Here is a 19892-nt window from a genome sequence, read left to right as displayed (position 1 = left end):
CAAACTTAAAGTGTTACCTTCTGTTCTTGAGATTGCTGAGTCAAAGCTTCCTTTATTTTTTCTTTTAACAGTTCCTTCTCTGTGGCAAGCATTTCAAGGAGCCTCTGATGCTACAAGGAAAGATAATTGCATTATGATTATGGCTCTGAGACTGATAATCTATCAACACGGAGAACAGCTGGTAGAATTCATTTGAAGCAGTTACTAGAGGAAACAAGAAAGTTTGCTAAAATGAAGGCTTAGGAGCCAAAAAACCTGAATTCACCTTTCTTCCATCAGTCAAGATATACTTTTTTCACCCCCAAACTCAATAAAGTACATGACATGAGATCTAATTTAAAAACATTCCAAATATGAAGTGAATTAGAAAATGATAAAATGTCCTTTCCTAAAATTAAATTTGGAAAATTTACTTATTAAAATTATCATTAGCTTGCAGTAAGAGAGCAATCAGATTATACCTGATGTTTGCCTGATGAATAATTATCTTAACAGATTATTTGTGTTTCTAGTAAAGCACTGTTATAGAAATTGAAAGATGATTGTTCTCATCTCAAGATTTTACCATAGATTCAAAAAAAAATCTATGAAAATGGTCAAAGAAATATTATGTGATAGCTAATGTTAAAGAATATAAAGTTCATGCATTTATTCTTATTCCAATGTACTACCGGAAAAGCACACAGAGCCATCAGCTAATTATCATGGACTAGACACTTGGAGTTTGAATGAAGTTTTCATAAGAAAGCTGAACATTTGTAGCCTCAATATCTTCAACATAGATAAGCAAGATACTTGTTCTGAACAGTGCTCTTAGGGAAAACAAAACATATATACATATACATATATACATACACATATATATTCCTACTCACAGAGATTTCTCATTCAGTTACTAACGGCAAGTAAGATATTTTCTCAGATTTAGAATGCCATTTACATAGAAGCCTCCTTTAAATATAAACCAACTCTAACACCCAATATTTTAACACAGATCTATGTCATTCAAAGTTGTTCTGATTTAAAACATTTTTTAGGCAGGCAGTCTACACTGAGAGTAAGTGACCAAATAGAAAGTTAAGACAATCTATTATTCCTGTTTTTAATTTTAATGTTATTTTTTATCTTTATGTTTCAAGAAAACAAGAAAAATTACGAAAATGTGGTTTTTCTTTAAAAACAAATCCAAACTGTGATATAAATCATGACATGGTGATGGGAAATTATTGGTACCATATGAATTTGTGAAAAGTATTTGACTAATAAATCAGTAGGCTTTAGCATATGATATGTAATAATAACAGACTTTAACGTTGTATTCTTTGAAAGTCTAGATGCGCACAGAATTTCATAGTCAGAAACAATACCTAATCCTATTTATAAAACACGCATGATAAAATGTGTTTTACCAGGCAAATAATTAGACTTCAAAATGATAAATATAATACAATTCTCATATGAGACTGAAAATATTCAATTTAGGCTTTGCAATGGGAGTAAACATAACAAAAACAGAACAAGTAAAAATTATTGGAATTAAACTGCAACATAAACTTCTCAGAGTCATCAATAATTATGAAAATGATTTCTCCTTAAAATGAACTGTTATATTAATAAGTCAGACTAATTAATAAGTAATTAACTATAAGTAGGCCATGCTTTTCCAGGGGTCCAACAAGAACTAGTCAAAGAGGATGACATTAGCTAAAAATGACAATGCAATGTTTAGAAAATTCATTCCTGAGCTTCATTTCTTAATTCTGACAGTACACTATAATAGACTATTTTTGAGCTTGTTTGAGCCAAAATAAACCTCACATTATCATTTAAAAGAAGCATCCTACATAAAATATACCCTAAGTAAAAGCATAGATCTACTTGAGAAAATACAAGGTGACTGACGTTACTTTAGATAGATAGATAGCTAAAAATAGATAACTTTTTTTGACCACTTTAAAGTTTCAGACACTGTTAAAAGTGCTTTACATGTAGTTGTACCATATTAAACACAACAGATTGCTAAATCAGATGACATTCTTCCTCATTTTCAGATGAGTGATCTGAGACCCAGAGAGGCTAAGTAATTTACCAGCTCTCAAATGAAGAGCTTCAGCAATAATTATATCTGCACACTCATGTTCAGCAGTAGTAATCACTTAATAGATAAAAGCAGTGCCACTATTACCTAGTTACTAAAGCTACATAATATAAGTAGTATGTCTGGTAAGACCTCACTTGCATTTGGCTTTAAAAGAATTTGAATAATCTATGCTTTTGATTTTGTTCTTTTCAGAATAATATTAAAATAAGATAATTTCCTGGATAAATATCAATTGATATTAGGAAAGATGACTCAGAAAGATGCTGAATGGTGTGGCAAAAGTTTATGTCTTAAACAGTTAATTTGTAAAGTGAATGATCCACAAGTGGCCAATTGAGAACTATATAGGGGCTTCCCTGGTGGCGCAGTGGTTGAGAGTCCGCCTGCCGATGCAGGCGACATGGGTTCGTGCTCCGGTCCGGGAGGATCCCACATGCCGCCGAGCGGCTAGGCCCGTGAGCCATGGCCACTGAGCCTGTGCATCCGGAGCCTGTACTCCGCAACGGGAGCATAACGGCAGCTAACTAAGGAAACTGTTCCACTGGAACAATATCATATAAATGTTGATTTTCTATTGGTCTTTTCTTTCTTAAAATTGTTTAAATTATAACTTAAATCATAAATCTTCATGGTAGAAATTCAACTATATATTTTAATATCTTATTTTTAAATTAAATTGTCCTAAAGGAAAGTTTACCCTCATACACTAATTTGTAAATTATTACATATCATTTCCCTATCAACTTGTCCATCTCTCTATGTAAATTTATAAATTTGCTAATGCATTTTTTCCCAACCATCATACAAGAAATATTTGCTTGGTGTGTACCAACACTTGACAGTGTACTAGTTTTCAGGGATGCTGCTCTTATGGACATTAATGTCTAATAGACAATCCATGAAACATAAATACATTTTCTTATATTTGACTTGTAGAACTATTTTATAAAACAAATTTTCTTCAACAAATACCATAACAACTAATTTTTTCCCAAAACACACGTAACTTTTTAAAAGTAGGAAGTACCAAATATGATTTGGAAATAAATCAATAAGTAGAAATAAACTTTTAAAAATGTACAAATTTTAAATAAAAAGTTCTAATAGAAAAAAATTACAGTTATCCCTCAGTATCCATGGGGCATTGGAGGTCCAACTAATTATAAGTGCTTTTACAGGAACAGATGGCAATAAGAGAGAAGGTGCCCATAATAATTAAGACCTCAATTATTACAGTACAATATTCTTGCCTTTCATTTATTAATATTAACTATTTGTGGATAAAATATGTCTACAGTGAGAAACGGATAGTTTACGACATATAAACACCTCAGGACAGTGCCTGTTAAACAGTTAATTTTAAATGTTAAGTGCTATTATTACACTACTACTTGTACTTCCTTTATATATTTTGGTAAAATATATATATAACAAAAATTTCCATTTTCACCAATTTGAAGTGGACAAGTGGCATTAATTATACTCATAATGCCATACAACCATCATCACTATTTCAAAATTTTTTCATAATCCTCATCAGAAATTCTGCGCCCATTAAGCAATAACCCATTCTTCCTCATCCCAGCCCCTGACAACCTCTAATCCACTTTTCATCTCTATGAATTTGCCTATTCTACATACTTCATATACATGGAATCAAACAGTAATTGTCCCTTGTATCTGGCTTATTTCACTCAATATAATGTTTTCAAGGTTCATCAGTGTTGTAGTATGTATCTGAACATCATTCCTTTTTATGGCTGAATAATATTCCACTGTACATACATACCACTTTTACTTATCTATTCACCTGTTGAGGGACACTGGAGTTGTTTCCACTTTTCAGCAATTATGAATAATACTGCTAAATATTCACGTACAAGTATCAATAAATAATATTCACAATACAGCAATGTACAAAGGTTCCAATCTTTCCATATTCTTTACAATATTTTACTTTCTGCTTTTTAAATTATTATTACTATAGTCATCTTGGCAATCTCATTGTGGTTTTTATTTGCATTTCACTATTGACTAAGCATGTTGAATGTCTTTACAAATGCTTCTACTTCTGATACTATAACTACTCCTTTTCAACTATTACTAGTATTGTCTGTACAAGAAGGAAAATGATTGGAGGTCCTTTTGCAGCTTTTATAGGGGACAGTAGTAGAAGGTGCACTGGATTTGAGGTTTGTTCATTGACATATTCTTCCAGAAGTAGCAATGTCTTTCCTCTGTGGGTCAGATATTATTTTAGTTATTTAATCACAACAAGCTAGAAATTATAAAGTATCAACCTTTGGCCAAAAAGGTTTCAGACTCCCTTTATTATATCTAAAATAAAGTATAAAGTATATCTGGAGATTGCCTGTATTACTTCTGTCATCTGCCTCAACAGAGAATTGCTTAATTGTCTCAATTAACATTCAGCACCCTGGAAATGGCACACATGGATTTTGATGATATAAGAGATAGTCAGTACATTCTTTTGTACCTTACTAGCTGACCATTCCAAGGTGAGGATGTTCTGAACACCTTTTGTTACATACCTCAGAGCCAAAATTGAACCAATGAAAACATTTATCATACGACTCTTTTCAAATATTTATAATTTTGAAACAGAGATACTTTCTACAGAATTTGCAAGACATAGCCTTACAACATTTTGAGAGGCACTATGAAAATTAATTGAAATCTGAACCAGTAAATCTCATTCAAGAACAGTGGAGAGTTTATTATATTTTGTTTATCTAAAATATTCTGATTGCTTCCTAAAATTATATTGAAATTTTAGTAATTTTTAAAGCAAACTGAAGAAATAAATGCAAACCACAGAGTCCCATTAATCTTACAGAGTAGCTGCTTAATATAAGTGTATCAAGGACAGTCCTTTGAAATTTAGCTTAAAACAAAAGGCACTCAGAAATGGGTTATGCTTTTCCCCTCTTTTGGAAGAACTTTTTCCAAGAGAAAAATGTTTGATATAGACTCAAATATAAATATAGAGGTTCTGTGGTTTTTACTTGATTCCTGTAAAAAAAAAAAAAAGAAATATAAAAAAATCTCTTCTTTCCTGTAATGTGAGTCATAGGAGATACTGTAAACAGATTTAATCACAATCATACGTAGTTTTTTGTATATCCAATTTTAGACTAAGCAATCAGAGAAGCTCATGTTCAGGTATACTGTTATCCATTTATCACAGGTCCACAAACTTCACATTACTTTATATGTGTGTGGTGTGTGTGTAGTATATATTCTATAAAGCAAACTCAACAAGTATCTTCTTTCACTTTCTAGAAAGCACAAACATTGAAAAAGATCAAGTGATCTGGTAGGATGGTCTTAAGGCACATCTTCCTATAAGCCTCCATTTAACACGATTTGAAAGACACTTAATAAATTTAATAAACATCTTAATATAAAGTGAGTCACACACAGCTGTTTCATCTCTTCATGGGCCAACACATTAAATATTGTTTGGAAAGAAAACCTAAGTACGATGACCTATGGGATTAAATCTATGCAGTTACCACAAACTCAATAATATTAATAAACTTCTTAAAGTGAATAAAATAAGACTAAAGATAAGCTATACTAGATTTATTTCACCCAAATAGATATAATTTCTAATAGGCATGAAAAAAATGTAAGCAAATAGGTTATTCCTCCTACTTAAACAGGCCTTTAACCTGAGGGAGTGATATAAAGGGATGAAGCAAAAACTGGGGAAGAAGGCAAGGATGATGTCTCTCACCTCAGCTTTTCATCATTGTACTGGAAGTCTTAGCTAATGAAATAGTGTAAAAATAGGAAATAAAAAGGAAGAAATTAAGCTGTCTTTGTTCACAGATGACATGATCATCTCTGTAGAAAATCTTGAGGAATTGACAAAAAAATTCCTGAAACTAATACGCAATTATAACACGGTTGCAGTATACAAGATTAATACATGAACGTCAATCCCTTTCCTACATAGCAAACACTATGAAACTAAAATCACAATACACTTTACATTACCATCCCCCAAATGAAAAATTTAGGTATATATCCAACAAAATATGTACAAGATTTACATGAGAAAAACTACAAAATTCTGATGAAAGATATCAAGGAACAATTAAATAAATCAAAATATATTTCATGTTCATGAAAGGGAGACTGAATGTTGTCAAGATGTCAGTTCTTCCCAACTTGATCTATAAACACAATGCAATCTCAATCAAAATCCCAGCAAGGTATTTTGTGGATATTGACAAACTGATTCTAAAGATATGGAAAGACAAAAAAATAAAACAAAAAAACAAAACAGAATGGCCAACACAATACTGAAGAGCAAAGTTGGAGGACTGACACTCTCTGACTTCAAGATGTACTGTAAAGCTACAGCAATCAAAACGGTGTGGTATTGGCAAAAGAATAGACAAAGAGATAAATGGAATAGAACAGAGTTCAGAAATAGACCCCTATAAATACAGTCAACTGATCTTTGACAAAGGAGCAAAGGCAATACAATGTTATAAAGATAGTCTTTTTAACAAGTGTTGCTAGAATGATTGGACATCCACATGCAAAAATATGAATCTAGACAGCAACCTTACCCCCTTCACAAAAAGTAACTCAAAATGGATCATAGGCCTAAATTTAAAATGCAAAATACGTAAAACTCCTAGAAGATGACCTAGGAGAAAACCTAGATGAACTTAAAGGCAATGACTTTTCTGATACAACATCACAAGCACATTCCATGAAAGAAATAATGTATAAGTTGACTTTCCACTCAAGAATTCTACTAAAAATACATGTATATACTGAGTAAAAAGGAACACGAGAGGATTTTTGCGGGGTGATGGAAATGTTTAATTTTAATCTTCTTTCAGGTGGTAGTTGTGAAATTGTACAGGTCCGTCAAAATACAAAGAATGGTACACCTAAGAGGGTAGATTCTATTTATGTGAATTACACTTCAATAAACTTGAAGAAAAATATACACATACACTTTAAATTAATTTTTAACTCATACTATTTTTGTCCCTTAAAATGGACTTACTTTCTCTTCCAGTCAAAAGCCAATCTTTTCCCATTAAAATGTTACCTCTTTTGAATTCTTTCTTGAAAACTCAGAATGAATTGCCTGTTCTCTTATCTATAATCCCAGAGTATTTTGTTTCTATCACTAGTGTATTGTTTATTATATTTTATTATAATTTATTTTATAGCTGTCTCCCATAATAAGGCTCTTAGTTTCTTAAAGGCAGAGAATGTTCTTATACTTTTAAAAAACCTTTCTATTAGACTGCCTAATATATTGAAAACTTTCTATTTAAGTTGACAACACCATTATAGGTACTCGTATTCAAGTGAAGTTCTAACAGTTATTAAAATGCCTGCCTAAAGATAATTTAATGAAAAAAAATGTATTGGATTAATATATGACTCTGATAACAACAAGCAACTGTCTTTTTCTGTATGAAAGAAAAAAAGTAGTGGCCACCTAAAAATTGTACACAAATATTATTGGGAAACTAATTAAATAACTCTAAGTGCAACCTGACCAATGCTTTAACAAGGTTACAGTTTGAACCACACCAGTCATCTGGTTTGCAAGATTTCCTGCTGGACATCAACACCAACCACTCGTTAGACCCAAAACCACCTTGGGAAATAGCTGTGGCTAAGATTTACACAGACCAGTAATGGACTAAATTACTGGTTCAGTTGAAAAACAGGTCAGCAGCATATATAACATGACAGAAATTGGAAAGTCAATAAAAAGAATTATATATCAGACTCCCAGCCCCACTCCTCAAAATTTAGCTGAAAGTTTTAAGACTCTGAAGTTGGAAGACTTAAAAAAGGTCTGGCAATTTTCTCACACAAACCTTATAATTATCATGAAATGCAGATCTGGTGAATAACACCTTGGGAAAAATTATCACATCTTTAATATCTTTTTGATGGGAAATGAAGTAATCACATCAAACATCTTTGGCATATTTTCTTAAAAGATTACACATCCATCTAGAGAAAGAATATAGAAAATAAAAAAACAATGACTCTTTCTCTTCCATATGCAAGAAAAACATATTCCCTAGACAATGAGGGGGATTTTTTTAGCAGAATATTTTATTTTCTCCAGTCTTATACATATTTTAAAATACAACATACTCCATTATTTCCCCCCAAATAAACTATATATATATATATATATATATATATATATAAAGCATATGAGGACACACAGTTAACACTGTGAATGATCATGAATGAGTATATTATATAATGAAAAATGCAATTTTAAGTTCTAACATCAGTTACAGATAGAATGCTTGACAAAAAATAATAGAATATTCAGAAGGGTTCAACCCTAGTCCTGATCATCTTATGGTAGGGACCAACAGTTTTCAAATTCTGTCCAACAGTACTAGACATCTCCATCTCCATTTCAACTAGAGTCACTATGCTGTTATTGGTCTTGTTTGTAAGAAAAGTCTTCAATAGAAGATTTAATCTAAGAAAAGATCTGATGGCTAAAACAAACTTGCTAAAGTAGATAATGAAAACGTATATTCACACTTTTGGTTTCAGCTTTGACATGTAAAGAGCTTGGAAGATCACCCTGATTCTTAAAACAAGAAAAAAAGCTGAAACAAACTAAAGATCAATGACATGCCTTAGGTCTACCAGAGAACTGGGACAGAGCAAATCCCACCCCACCCCCCAAATTTACAACTAGGAAATCCAGTGAGTCACAGCCAAGATCATCTTACCTAGAACAGAAGCTACTGGAGATATAAACTGGTAGGTGCTTGAATGGTAAATTTGAGGAACTGCTGGAGGCTGAGTGAGGATGTGTGACAGTGAGAACTCTTGAGAGTTGATGGCTTAGGGATTCCACACACTTTTATGGATTCTCCCCCCAGAAATCCCATCAGAATTTCAGTATGAAGAGCCCAGAAATTTCCCCTCATGATTCTGTGGAGGGGAGTAGAAAAAGTGTGAATTATTATAACCACTGTGAATTATGCCTAGAGCATTCTCCATAACAAAAGCCTATTCTTTAGGTGAAAAGACTTTATCAAAACCTTATAAACCTTCCACCTGGGCAAAAGGCCTTACCAAGATTCTAGCTCCCTGTAGCCTTCCTGGCTCACATAAAGGAGGGGGGAAAAAGCCAGCAAACACTTGTGAAGGTCACGGGCCCACTAAAAGATGAAGATTTAATCATAATATTACAGAATACTTCCCCTCCCCAATGCCTTATATCACCAAACCAATAAGGTTTTAGTATATTATAGTGCATAACAGTTGAAAGAGCTGTAAGATGCAGACTCTTCTAAGGAGTTCTTAGGGAAGCCAAAGACAAGAGGGGAGACAAAAACAAAAACCTTTAAGAAATCTGAACCCTCTGGTAACTTACAGCAACAGAAAATATTAAACACAGCTACTCACTTCTAAACAAATTAACAAAAACCTCCCATTAAGAGTCTATTTACCTCTATTCCGATTACATGTTACAACATGTTCATCTTTTTTTTTAATTGAGGTATAACTGACATATAACACTATATTAATTTCAGGTATTCAGTGTATTGATTTGATACTTGTATATACTGAGAAGTGATCACTACAATAAATCTAACATCGGTCACCATACATAGATACAAAATTATCTTTTAACAAAACAATTATAAGCATACTAAAAGGCTAAAAAGTCTAACGGAACAAAAAATAGGCATCAGAACCAGTTTCAGATATGACTGAGATTTCTGAATTATCAGACTGGAAATTAAAAAAAAAAAGATTAATATGTTGAGAAAGCTAATGGAAAAAGAAGATAACATGCAAGAACAGGTGGATAATGTACAGATGGGAACTCTAAGGAAGAAACAAAGGGAAATACCAGAAGTCAAAACAGAAGAAAAGAATGCCTTTGATGGGTTCATCAGTAGAGTCAACCTAACCAAGGAAAGAATCATGAGCATTAAGATAGGTCAATAGGGGATTCCCTGGTGGCGCAGTGGTTGAGAGTCCGCCTGCCGATGCAGGGGACACGGATTCGTGCCCCGGTCTGGGAAGATCCCACATCCCGCAGAGCGGCTGGGCCCATGAGCCATGGCTGCTGAGCCTGCGTGTCCAGAGCCTGTGCTCCGCAACGGGAGAGGCCACAACAGTGAGAGGTCCGCGTACCGCAAAAAAAAAAAAAAAGATAGGTCAATAGAAACTTCCTAGACTTAAGTACAAAGTGGGGGAGGAGGGGAAGAAAACAAAAACACAGAGCAGAACAGTCAAGAATTATGAGACAATTTTAAAAAGCATAATATATGTGTAATTGAAATACCAAAAGGAGAAGAAAGAATAAAGCAGAAGAAATATTTGAAGTAATAATGGCCAAAATTTTTCTAAAATTAATGACAAATACCAAACCACAGATCCAGGAAGCATAGAGAAAATCAAGTAAGATTAACACCAAAAAAACCCCACAAAACCCCTACACCTATGTGATCATATTCAAATAGCAGGGTAAAAAAAAAGAAAAAGAGAAAATATTGGAAGAAGCCAGAGGGGTAAAAAAAACACTTTACTTACAAGAGGAAAAGGATAAGAATGACAGTAGATTTCTCTTCAGAAACCATGCAAGCTAAAAGAGAGTGAAATATTTAAAATGTTTAAAGAAAAAAATCATCAAGAAGAAAGAGCAGAGGTTTGTCATACCACATATTAACATATACCACACTGTAATAAAATACAGTAATAAAAATAGTATGTTATACAAAAATAAACAGATTAGTGCAAGAGAATAGAAAGCTCAGAGACAGACCCATGTATACATGGGAACTTAATATACGATAAAGAAGCACCACAAAAAAACAATGTATAAAGGGTAAACTGTTTGTTCAGTGGTTCTCAAACTTTTGCATGTATCAGAATCACCTGAAGGATTTGTTAAGAGACTGATCAAAGAGCAGAGTTTAAGTTTTTTCATCTTTATTGAGATATAGTGAACATATAACATTGTATAAGTTTAAAGTGTGCAATGTAACTTTTTAATTCAATTAAAAGCTATCTTAGGGCTTCCCTGGTGGCGCTGTGGTTGGGAGTCCGCCTGCCGATGCAGGGGACGTGGGTTCGTGCCTCGGTCCGGGAGGATCCCACGTGCCGCGGAGCGGCTGGGCCCGTGAGCTGTGGCCGCTGAGCCTGCGCGTCCGGAGCCTGTGCTCCGCGGCGGAAGAGGCCACGACAGTGAGAGGCCCGCATACCGCAAAAAAAAAAAAAAAAAAAAAGCTATCTTATATTATTAAATTATGTATTCCTGCTTCAGATTTTGATAGGAGGGGAATATTCTTTTCCTGATAACAAAAGTGACTCTTCAATTTATTGTCTCCCAAGAGCAGAGTTTGGATTCAGTAGTCTACAGCAGTGCTAGGGAACTTGCGTTTCCAACTGTGCCCAAGTGAAGCTGATACTGAAGCTGCTGGCTCAAGAGCTACAGTGTGAGATCCATGGCCTTAGTGTTTTCAGCAGCTCGGCTGAGCTGAAGAGAGCAAACTCAGGTGTCGGAGTTGCTGATTAAGCAAAGATGAGCCAAAACGAGAGTAATAAAGAAGGCTTTAATCACTTACTGGTCTGCTATAAGCAAGTGGCTAAAACCCCTTGACTCTGTGGAACTGAGCACAAGGTGAAGGCCAGATGAATCAGCACAGAAGTGGGAGTCATCTCACTGCTGCAGGAGCACTGAACAAAAGTCTCTGGATGTTTTATGGACCCTGGGGTGGGAGGGAAAAAAAGGCAGGCAGGACGAGGAGAGGAAAAGTACTGAAGACTGAGTCAGAGTAGGGAAGAGTGTCTAAGTTTCTCTCTCCTCCTCCCACTAAGGAGGCCTGGGCAGAAGCACCTGAAGAAGACTTCTGCCCAGGGCCTCAGATAAAGAGCATTAGGAATGAAGGCACCTGAGGCAGAAATGCAGCTACGTGAAGAGCATGGCCAGCAGTGGGGCCTGAACACTTGAATGCAGCACCCTTCAAAGGCTACAATGCACTTTCCCTCTGAGACTTGCCAGGTAAAGCCTTTGTAACTGCCTAGAATCAGACCTGAAAAAAATCACATATAGGTTTTTAACCAGGAACCAGACTCCTTAAGTATATGCTACTAGGGAAAGTGGCTCATTTTAGGGAGAAATATGAAAATGGATACTGACTCTTTATCTAACATTATAAACAAAGTAAGACTACAGGGATAAAATACCAAAATATGAAAGGTAAAATTATAAAGTTAATAAGAAAAACATGTACAAATAAGCCTTTGGCTGTAAGGACAATAAAGAAATTCTTAAAGAAATTTAGTACAAACCACAAGGCAAAAATGATTAATTGGATTACGTTGAAATAAGGGATTTTATTTTAGCAATAGATACTAAGAACAAAGTTAGTATTCCATTTACAGATGAAAGAAATTTGTTTTATCTAAAAACCTTTAGGGATTAATATTTCAATTTACAAAGAACCCCTGAAAACTGACAAGAAAAATAGGTCTAACTCAGTTTAATAAAAAAAAAGGTTAATGAACAGGTAATTTATTGAAAAGTTAATCCCCAAAGTTAACAAACTTATGATAAGACATTTAAGTTAAGAATGAGGTATCTATCGCTTATTAAAAAAAGTAAAAATTTGGGAATTCCCTGGTGGTCCAGTGGTTGAGACGTGGTGCTTTCACTGCCACGGGCCCAGGTTTGATCCCTGGTCCAGCAACTAAGATCCTGCAAGCCTCACAGTGCAGCCAAAAAAAAAAAAAAAAAAAAAAAGTAAAAGTTAGAAGCTGGACAATACTAGGTCTTTGGAGAAAAATGGGGATGTAGGAACCTGTGCATCGCTGGCAGGATGATAGCCTTGTCACCACCACTCTGGGGAACAAACTGGCAGCACTTAGTTAAATTAAACATCTGCATGGCCTATCATACAGCAGTAACACTCTTGGATGGAGATGATGATAAGAATAGATAGATGCTTTTGCTTTCGTTTTTTTTTTTTTTCTTGCACATTTTAAGGGCACATAAAAGTTTCTGGGTTGGTGAAGAGTTAAGAGACAACCTACATGTCCATTATGGGTGAGTGGATAGAAGAAAAAGGTGAATTCATACCACGGATTCTGAAATTTAGAAAAAGAAATTCAATTTATACATAGTAACAGATAGTATTTACATGAACATATAGCAACAGCTTTAGATTTTTTAAGCAAAATGTTCAGTGGATTTCTCTTAGAAGCATAGGAAGCAATGCATTCTGTACATAATAAAATTTTTGTAAAATAAAAATACATGCACACAAATAATAACACACAGATTACAAAAGCACATTCAAATAAGGACACATTAAAATGGTTCCCCCAATCAGAGGGAAGACACTGGGAGCAGGGAACAAGGATAAAAATTTTATATATGTATACATACATACACTTACACAGACACAGACACACACACACACACACACACACACACACACACACACACACACACACACGGAAGGGCCTTGTAAGACACAAGAGGATAATATGCCAAGAACTGAGGAGTATGATTACCTTTCTTCACCTAAGGTTAAAAAATAAAATGATTACAATTACATCGATAAAGTGAAAAACTGTGTTACTGACAGCTTAGCCCAAGAGGAAGGACTGTGAATGGAAACAAAAACTGTATTTTTCAAAACACACTTGAATCACAATAAATTGTGCCAGACCTAGCCATGATGTGTATAACAGACTATGCAAGCTCAAATCTTTTAACGACATTTCACTCAGACCCATACATTCCAAGAACACAGAAAAACCAACCTAACAGTAACTCTAGACAGATTCATGTATTCTAAAGATCACAGACTGTCACAGCAACTTTTAAAATACACTTGATCTTAGCCAAAAGACCAAGAAGCGATGAGCAACTTTTAAAATAAATTCTGACAAATCTTTGCAAGACCATTCTGTGACCAATTATAACCCCCCCCAACTCTATCATAATTCATCCCTACTCCCCCCTTTTAGAGACATTCATAGTCCCCTTGGTATGTATTATCCTTTGCTGCAGCAAGCTTTAAACCACACTCTGTTAGACTACAGGTGAGTTCTTGGCAGCCTTTGACTCATGGGTTTAAACAGGAAGGCATGGTGGGGTAAACAGAAATGGCTGGTCTGGAACAGCTGGAAGCTGCTGGCACTCTAGAGCTTTCCATCTACTCCAGGTCCTTCTACTCTGAGGAGAGCCTACAGAATCACTGTTTTGGGCACAACTGCAAATTCTTCATGTAAGCTCTGTTCCAGGTAGTCTAATCTATTTGTTCCATTCATTTTAATGCAAAAGCAATATAAATATTAAATCAGTTAATAGAGTAAAATGCTTAGAGCATGCACATATATAGCATAATTGTACATGCTTTTCTGGACATGCTACTTATGGTAAATCTGGTAATTTTATAATCTGAACTTCAATCCTCACTTCACATATTTATGTCCTCTTTCATTGCCGCTCATACTATCGACGTGTTAAAACATGAAAGGAGGGCTTCCCTGGTCGCTCAGTGGTTGAGAGTCCGCCTCCGATGCAGGAGACACGGGTTCGTGCCCCGATCCGGGAAGATCCCACATGCCGCGGAGCGGCTGGGCCCGCGAGCCATGGCCGCTGAGCCTGCATGTCCGGAGCCTGTGCTCTGCAACGGGAGAGGCCACAACAGTGAGAGGCCCGCGTACCGCAAAAAAATAAAAATAAAAAAGAACAAACATGAAAGGAATAAATGGAAAACTCATAACTATCTATGAAAAAATTTTTTGAGATAACCTAATGGGTCACCATTTCTTGAAACAGACCTTGAAAGGAGTTCAAATGAGAATTTAAATGCAGAATATTACTTCCAAGCTTGATTCAGACAATCCTTGTGGCCACCGAAACAATGCTTTGAGTGACCAGGTAACAGAACTATATTTCATCTAACATCAAATTTCTGATTTGTGAGTTTTAATCATAAGGTACCAAAAAGAATGATTGGCTTTCCAATATGAATTATTAAATTGCTTATATGATAGAGAATCCATTGAGGATCTTTCTCATGTCTCCATTTTTCATTAAAATCGTTACTTAGAACACATTTTTAAAACCCTGAGCAAAGAAAATAAATTTAGTAGGTAGAAACTAGTTTTCAGGATAACTTTTCTGCAATAAGCAGCTATTTGTTATTATTTCTGCTATCTACTTTCAATACTTTATTTTCTAAAAGCTAATAAAAAGTATTTCATGGGAAATTATTTCTACCCAAAGAACTAATTTTATCCAGAATGGATATTTTAAAGAAAATATTAACATTTCTGCAGGAAAATATCCAAGATATTGGTTTACAGAAGTAAAATTTTTTTTAAAAAAAGTTGTAATTGTAAAGATAGGTTTTTTAAAAATATTCAAATTAAGGATTGGACTAAACAGCCTACCACTATATAGACTATTCTCATATCATGTCCTTAAATTTAGCAAAAGATATTAATGAATCTAGACAAATGAGGACATTTTAAATCAACAAAGACAATGTCAACCCTACTTACGTGCTTGTCAATCTGGATCTCCATTCAGCAAACACCCAGTGAATGTAAAATTAAATTCATTTTCTAGAATCACAAAATCTTTAGATCAGAAATGAACTTAAAAGACACAATCTGACTACTCATCCAATGCTTGAAACCCCTCCACAAATTATCCATTAAATGATTGCAGATGTTATAAGTTTACTCCAGAGAAAGGAAATTTGCTACCTGAAGGGAACACTACTCACTCACTATCCCTTTATATTAGGTTGAAATATGTGAAATAGTTATAGATAAAAATGGTCTAATATAGCCTATTTCATATCAACACAATACCATTAGGTGAACCTTATACCACTTTGTATTTTCATGTTGTTAAAATGTTTCCTTCTAGCTTCAATACCCTAATTCTATAAGGTTCCAAAATAAGTCTAATCTTTTTTCATATAACAATCTTCCAAATAGGTAACTTATTTCAAGTATCTTAAATTGTTTTTTATACTATATGTCTGCATGTGCCTTCAACCTTGTATCCACTGTCCATTAAATATCTTCCAATTTGAATACATACTTTGAAAAGTATGACACTCAGTACTAAAAGGAATTATGTGATATAAGTCTAAAAAGAGTGGTACCTCCCTCTTCTCGTTTTTTTTTTTTTTTTGGAAAGTTAATTTCAATTACATCAGACTAAAATGACATTAGTTTTTAAAACTTGCCTTTACAACTTACTGTTAAATAAAAGCCCTAAATGTTAAATACATGTTGTATGGCTGAGTTTGGCTCCTAATTTTCTACTAATGTTGAAGTTTTAAGTATGACATTAATTATTCCTTTTGAATTTCGACTTCGGATATAGCCCCACTACTCCAGCCTTTTAAAATACTTTAAATACAATTTAATGTCATATACAAATGTGTAAAAATGCTTTCAATATTTTTATCCAAATCATTGATAATAATATTGAGCAGAATAAGGATGAAGACATCACCGTGGCATTCCACTATAGATCATTCTTCTAAGTGGATATAAATATACAAATCCAAATATTTATATATTTGGTGGGGCCATTTAGCCAATTTTTATCTAATGCCCTTGCCCTCATGTATTTCATACTTCTGTTCACAATGATCTTTGAGAACTTAATTAAATTTGAGATAATCTGTCCTGCTCCATTTTCCTGTCTATCCTAGTAAATCTGTCCTCCAAAGGGTAAGTTTAGTAGGACAATATTTTCTTAAGAACCCAACCTTGGTGCCAGGAGTCACCAATCGTCTTTAACAATCCATTCTGGAATCATGCTAGGAAACATCTCAATAATCACCAGTTTGTGAAATATTCTTTTTGAAAGTTAAGAATACTTTTGCATTTGTAGTGCAGAGTACTTAGCTCATTCTTTTATCACAGGTGATGTTTCACTGCTTTCATTTGCAAGTTCCTTGATCACAATTCACCTGGACAGGCAATTATGTATATATTATCAGCTGACTGGTGCACAGTATCAGTCTTCTCACTACTCTAGGGCTTCTGTTCCCCTTTACCAATGTCCTCTGTGAAAAAGTGATTTTTATACTGAGGGAAAGTAGTGAAAGAAAAAACAAAACACAACACAGGACTTAGAGAAGAAAAAATTAAACAGGAGTTAAGTTCTAATTTCTCCATTTGATCACTACAAATTTTCCCCCAAGCAACGAGTAGGACTATTCTTTCCATGGCTTTCTTCTTACGTAAACGTTACTTACATTATTTTAAATGAGGATGATGATTGGCCTGTTCTCTCAAAGAATATATTCAGAAGAAAGAGGAAGTAAGCTTCTTATTTTCTGTATAGATTTCAATTTAAAATCTCACTTCTTTATTCACTCTCTCAAATTTACTCTATGCAGAGAATAAAGAAAAGTGAAGTATGTGGTAAGAGAAAAAAACAATCCTATGGCTAGCCACAATCTGCCAACATTATCACTATATATACAAATTTGGGACAATAATTAGCAGGTAATAAAATGTGTTTTTTCTGGCAGATAAATGGTCTCAAGGCACACTTTTTCTGCATATTTTATGAGAATGAGACTCAAGTGATCCTGATGGTATGCTAAGAATGGATTAGAATAATAATGCCATAACTCTTATAAAAGTAATAAAAATTAGTGTTACTGTCTATAACCATTATAGCAAATGAAATGAAATGAAGTTAAAAAAAATTGGTAATATTTGTCATTAGTGGATTCTTGTAAAATCTGAAATTTGATACCTACCTTTTTACTCATACAAAGAGCAGTATGAAAAATTAATTACCAAAAAACGGATGAATTAACATAACTAAATGAATTTCGTTTGAATTTACCAGAAAACTAAACTTTGACTATTTTGATGTAATTATAGTACTTTTGGTTATGCACGGTAAAGATGACAACCAGAAATCTTCAATACCTTTCTAAATAAATAAATAATCATATGATAATACAGTAAGCATTTGGCATGTCCTAAAATGACGGAGGTGATAAGAGTGACATATGCAAATGCAGGCTTTCCAGCACTTTCATTGACTATATAAATAGCCAAACAAAACTCCAATACACAAATAGTACAGAGTATGTATAGAAAAGCATGACAAAGGGCTTAAGCGTCCTGAAAAGGTCATGGCAATCTCAAAGATAGGCAAATAAAATACAAAGTACCAACTGCATTAGTCAGGATTCTCCACAGAAACAGAACCAGTATGGGGAGGGAGAACTGAGATTTATTTATTTTAAGGAATTGGCTCATGCTACTGTAGGGTATGGCAACTACGAAATCCTTAGGGCAAGCAGGCAGGCTGGAAACTCATAGGATTTCTATGTTACAACATTGAGGAAGAATTTCTTCTTTCTTGGAAAACCACAGTATTTGCTCTTAAGATGTTCAACCCATGGGATGAGGCCCACCTACATTATTTAGGGTATCTCTTTTACTTAAAGTCAACTTACTATAAAGGTTAATTAAATCTACAAAATACCTTCACAGTAATATCTACACAAGTGTTTGACCAAATGACTGAGCACCACAGGCTAGCTAAGGTGAGACATAAAATTAACCATTACACAAACCTAAAAGGTTTTATTTATCAAATTACCAGTTTAAAAATGTGTTGTTAAAAGCTCAGTGAATGAGCACCTTCTTGTATTGCTTGACACTTATAAATCGGTAAACACAGAATTTTTTCAACATGTATTACAAACTCTTAAACTGTTAATAATATTAAGAGTAATAATGAAAACAAAGATTCCTGCCATATAATTATTTTTACTTCTAGACATCTATGCCAAAGAAAAATACAAAAACAAAAATAATATATGGGCAAAATTACTCATTGCAGCACTCTATGAGTAATAGAAAAAGAAAATCACAACTAACTTAAAAACATGCCTGTAATAATGTTAATTAAATATGGGAAGATAAGCTATAATCACAAGTATGAGAAAATGAACAAATTGGTGGGGAATAGAATAAAATATAAATAGCACTTCAGTGGACTAAGGTTTTTTCTTCTTCTTCTTCCTTTATCCTTCGTTTTCCAAGGAACAGGTAAACACTGAGGGCAACAGAGAGCTGCATGGGGGAAAGGACTGTGTTTTATTCACTGCTTTTTCTCGAGCACTCAGCAGAGTGTATAATGCATACAGATGTCAAATATTTGCCTAATGAACACTACATATTTAAAATAGAAAAAAACAAAAACACTGTAAACAAATGAACTATCTACATCTTTAGTTTCCTTGTTTTTATTTCATTTTCACTTAGAGCTATTTGGATATCAAAGCCCACCTGATAACACTGCTAAAATACAACGATTTGCTCTAAACATATGTAGAATCATTTTAGGTTTCTCACACACATAAAAAATCAGAAATATTTCATCTAGAACCAAACTGTAAATATATCAAATCTTCTACATATTTCCTAGATTACATAATATATAAGAAGAGGGTACAGGATAAGAAGAGAGTACAGGCAATTTTAAGCAGATTTTAAAACATAGATGCTAATCTTTTTTTTTTTTTTTTGGGGTTACGGGGGCCTCCCCCTTTTTTGGCCTCCCCTGTTGCGGAACACAGGCACCGGACACGCAGGCTCAGCGGCCATGGCCCACGGGCCCAGCTGCTCCGCGGCATGTGGGATCTTTCTGGACCGGGGCAAGAACCCGCGTCCCCTGCATCGGCAGGCGGACTCTCAACCACTGCGCCACCAGGGG

The 19892-nt window shown here is 34.3% G+C and overlaps 1 protein-coding gene across 2 annotated transcripts in view; it reads right to left on the bottom strand.

The window, feature by feature from the left end:
* The window catches only part of CCDC91 (coiled-coil domain containing 91), a 296434-nt gene that overhangs the window by 106236 nt on the left and 170306 nt on the right, over nt 1-19892 (bottom strand). For both annotated transcript variants that reach the window (XM_007446299.1, XM_007446300.1), the window contains one exon: nt 18-110. In XM_007446299.1, the coding sequence (XP_007446361.1) occupies nt 18-110 (93 nt within the window). The remainder of the gene's footprint in view (nt 1-17; nt 111-19892) is intronic.

This window comes from Lipotes vexillifer, unplaced genomic scaffold, assembly GCF_000442215.2.
Source record: "Lipotes vexillifer unplaced genomic scaffold, Lipotes_vexillifer_v1.1 scaffold477, whole genome shotgun sequence".
Classification (NCBI taxonomy): Eukaryota; Metazoa; Chordata; class Mammalia; order Artiodactyla; family Lipotidae; genus Lipotes; species Lipotes vexillifer.
The sequence above is the reverse complement of the archived record's forward strand: the minus strand, read 5'-3'. Positions and strand labels throughout refer to the sequence as shown.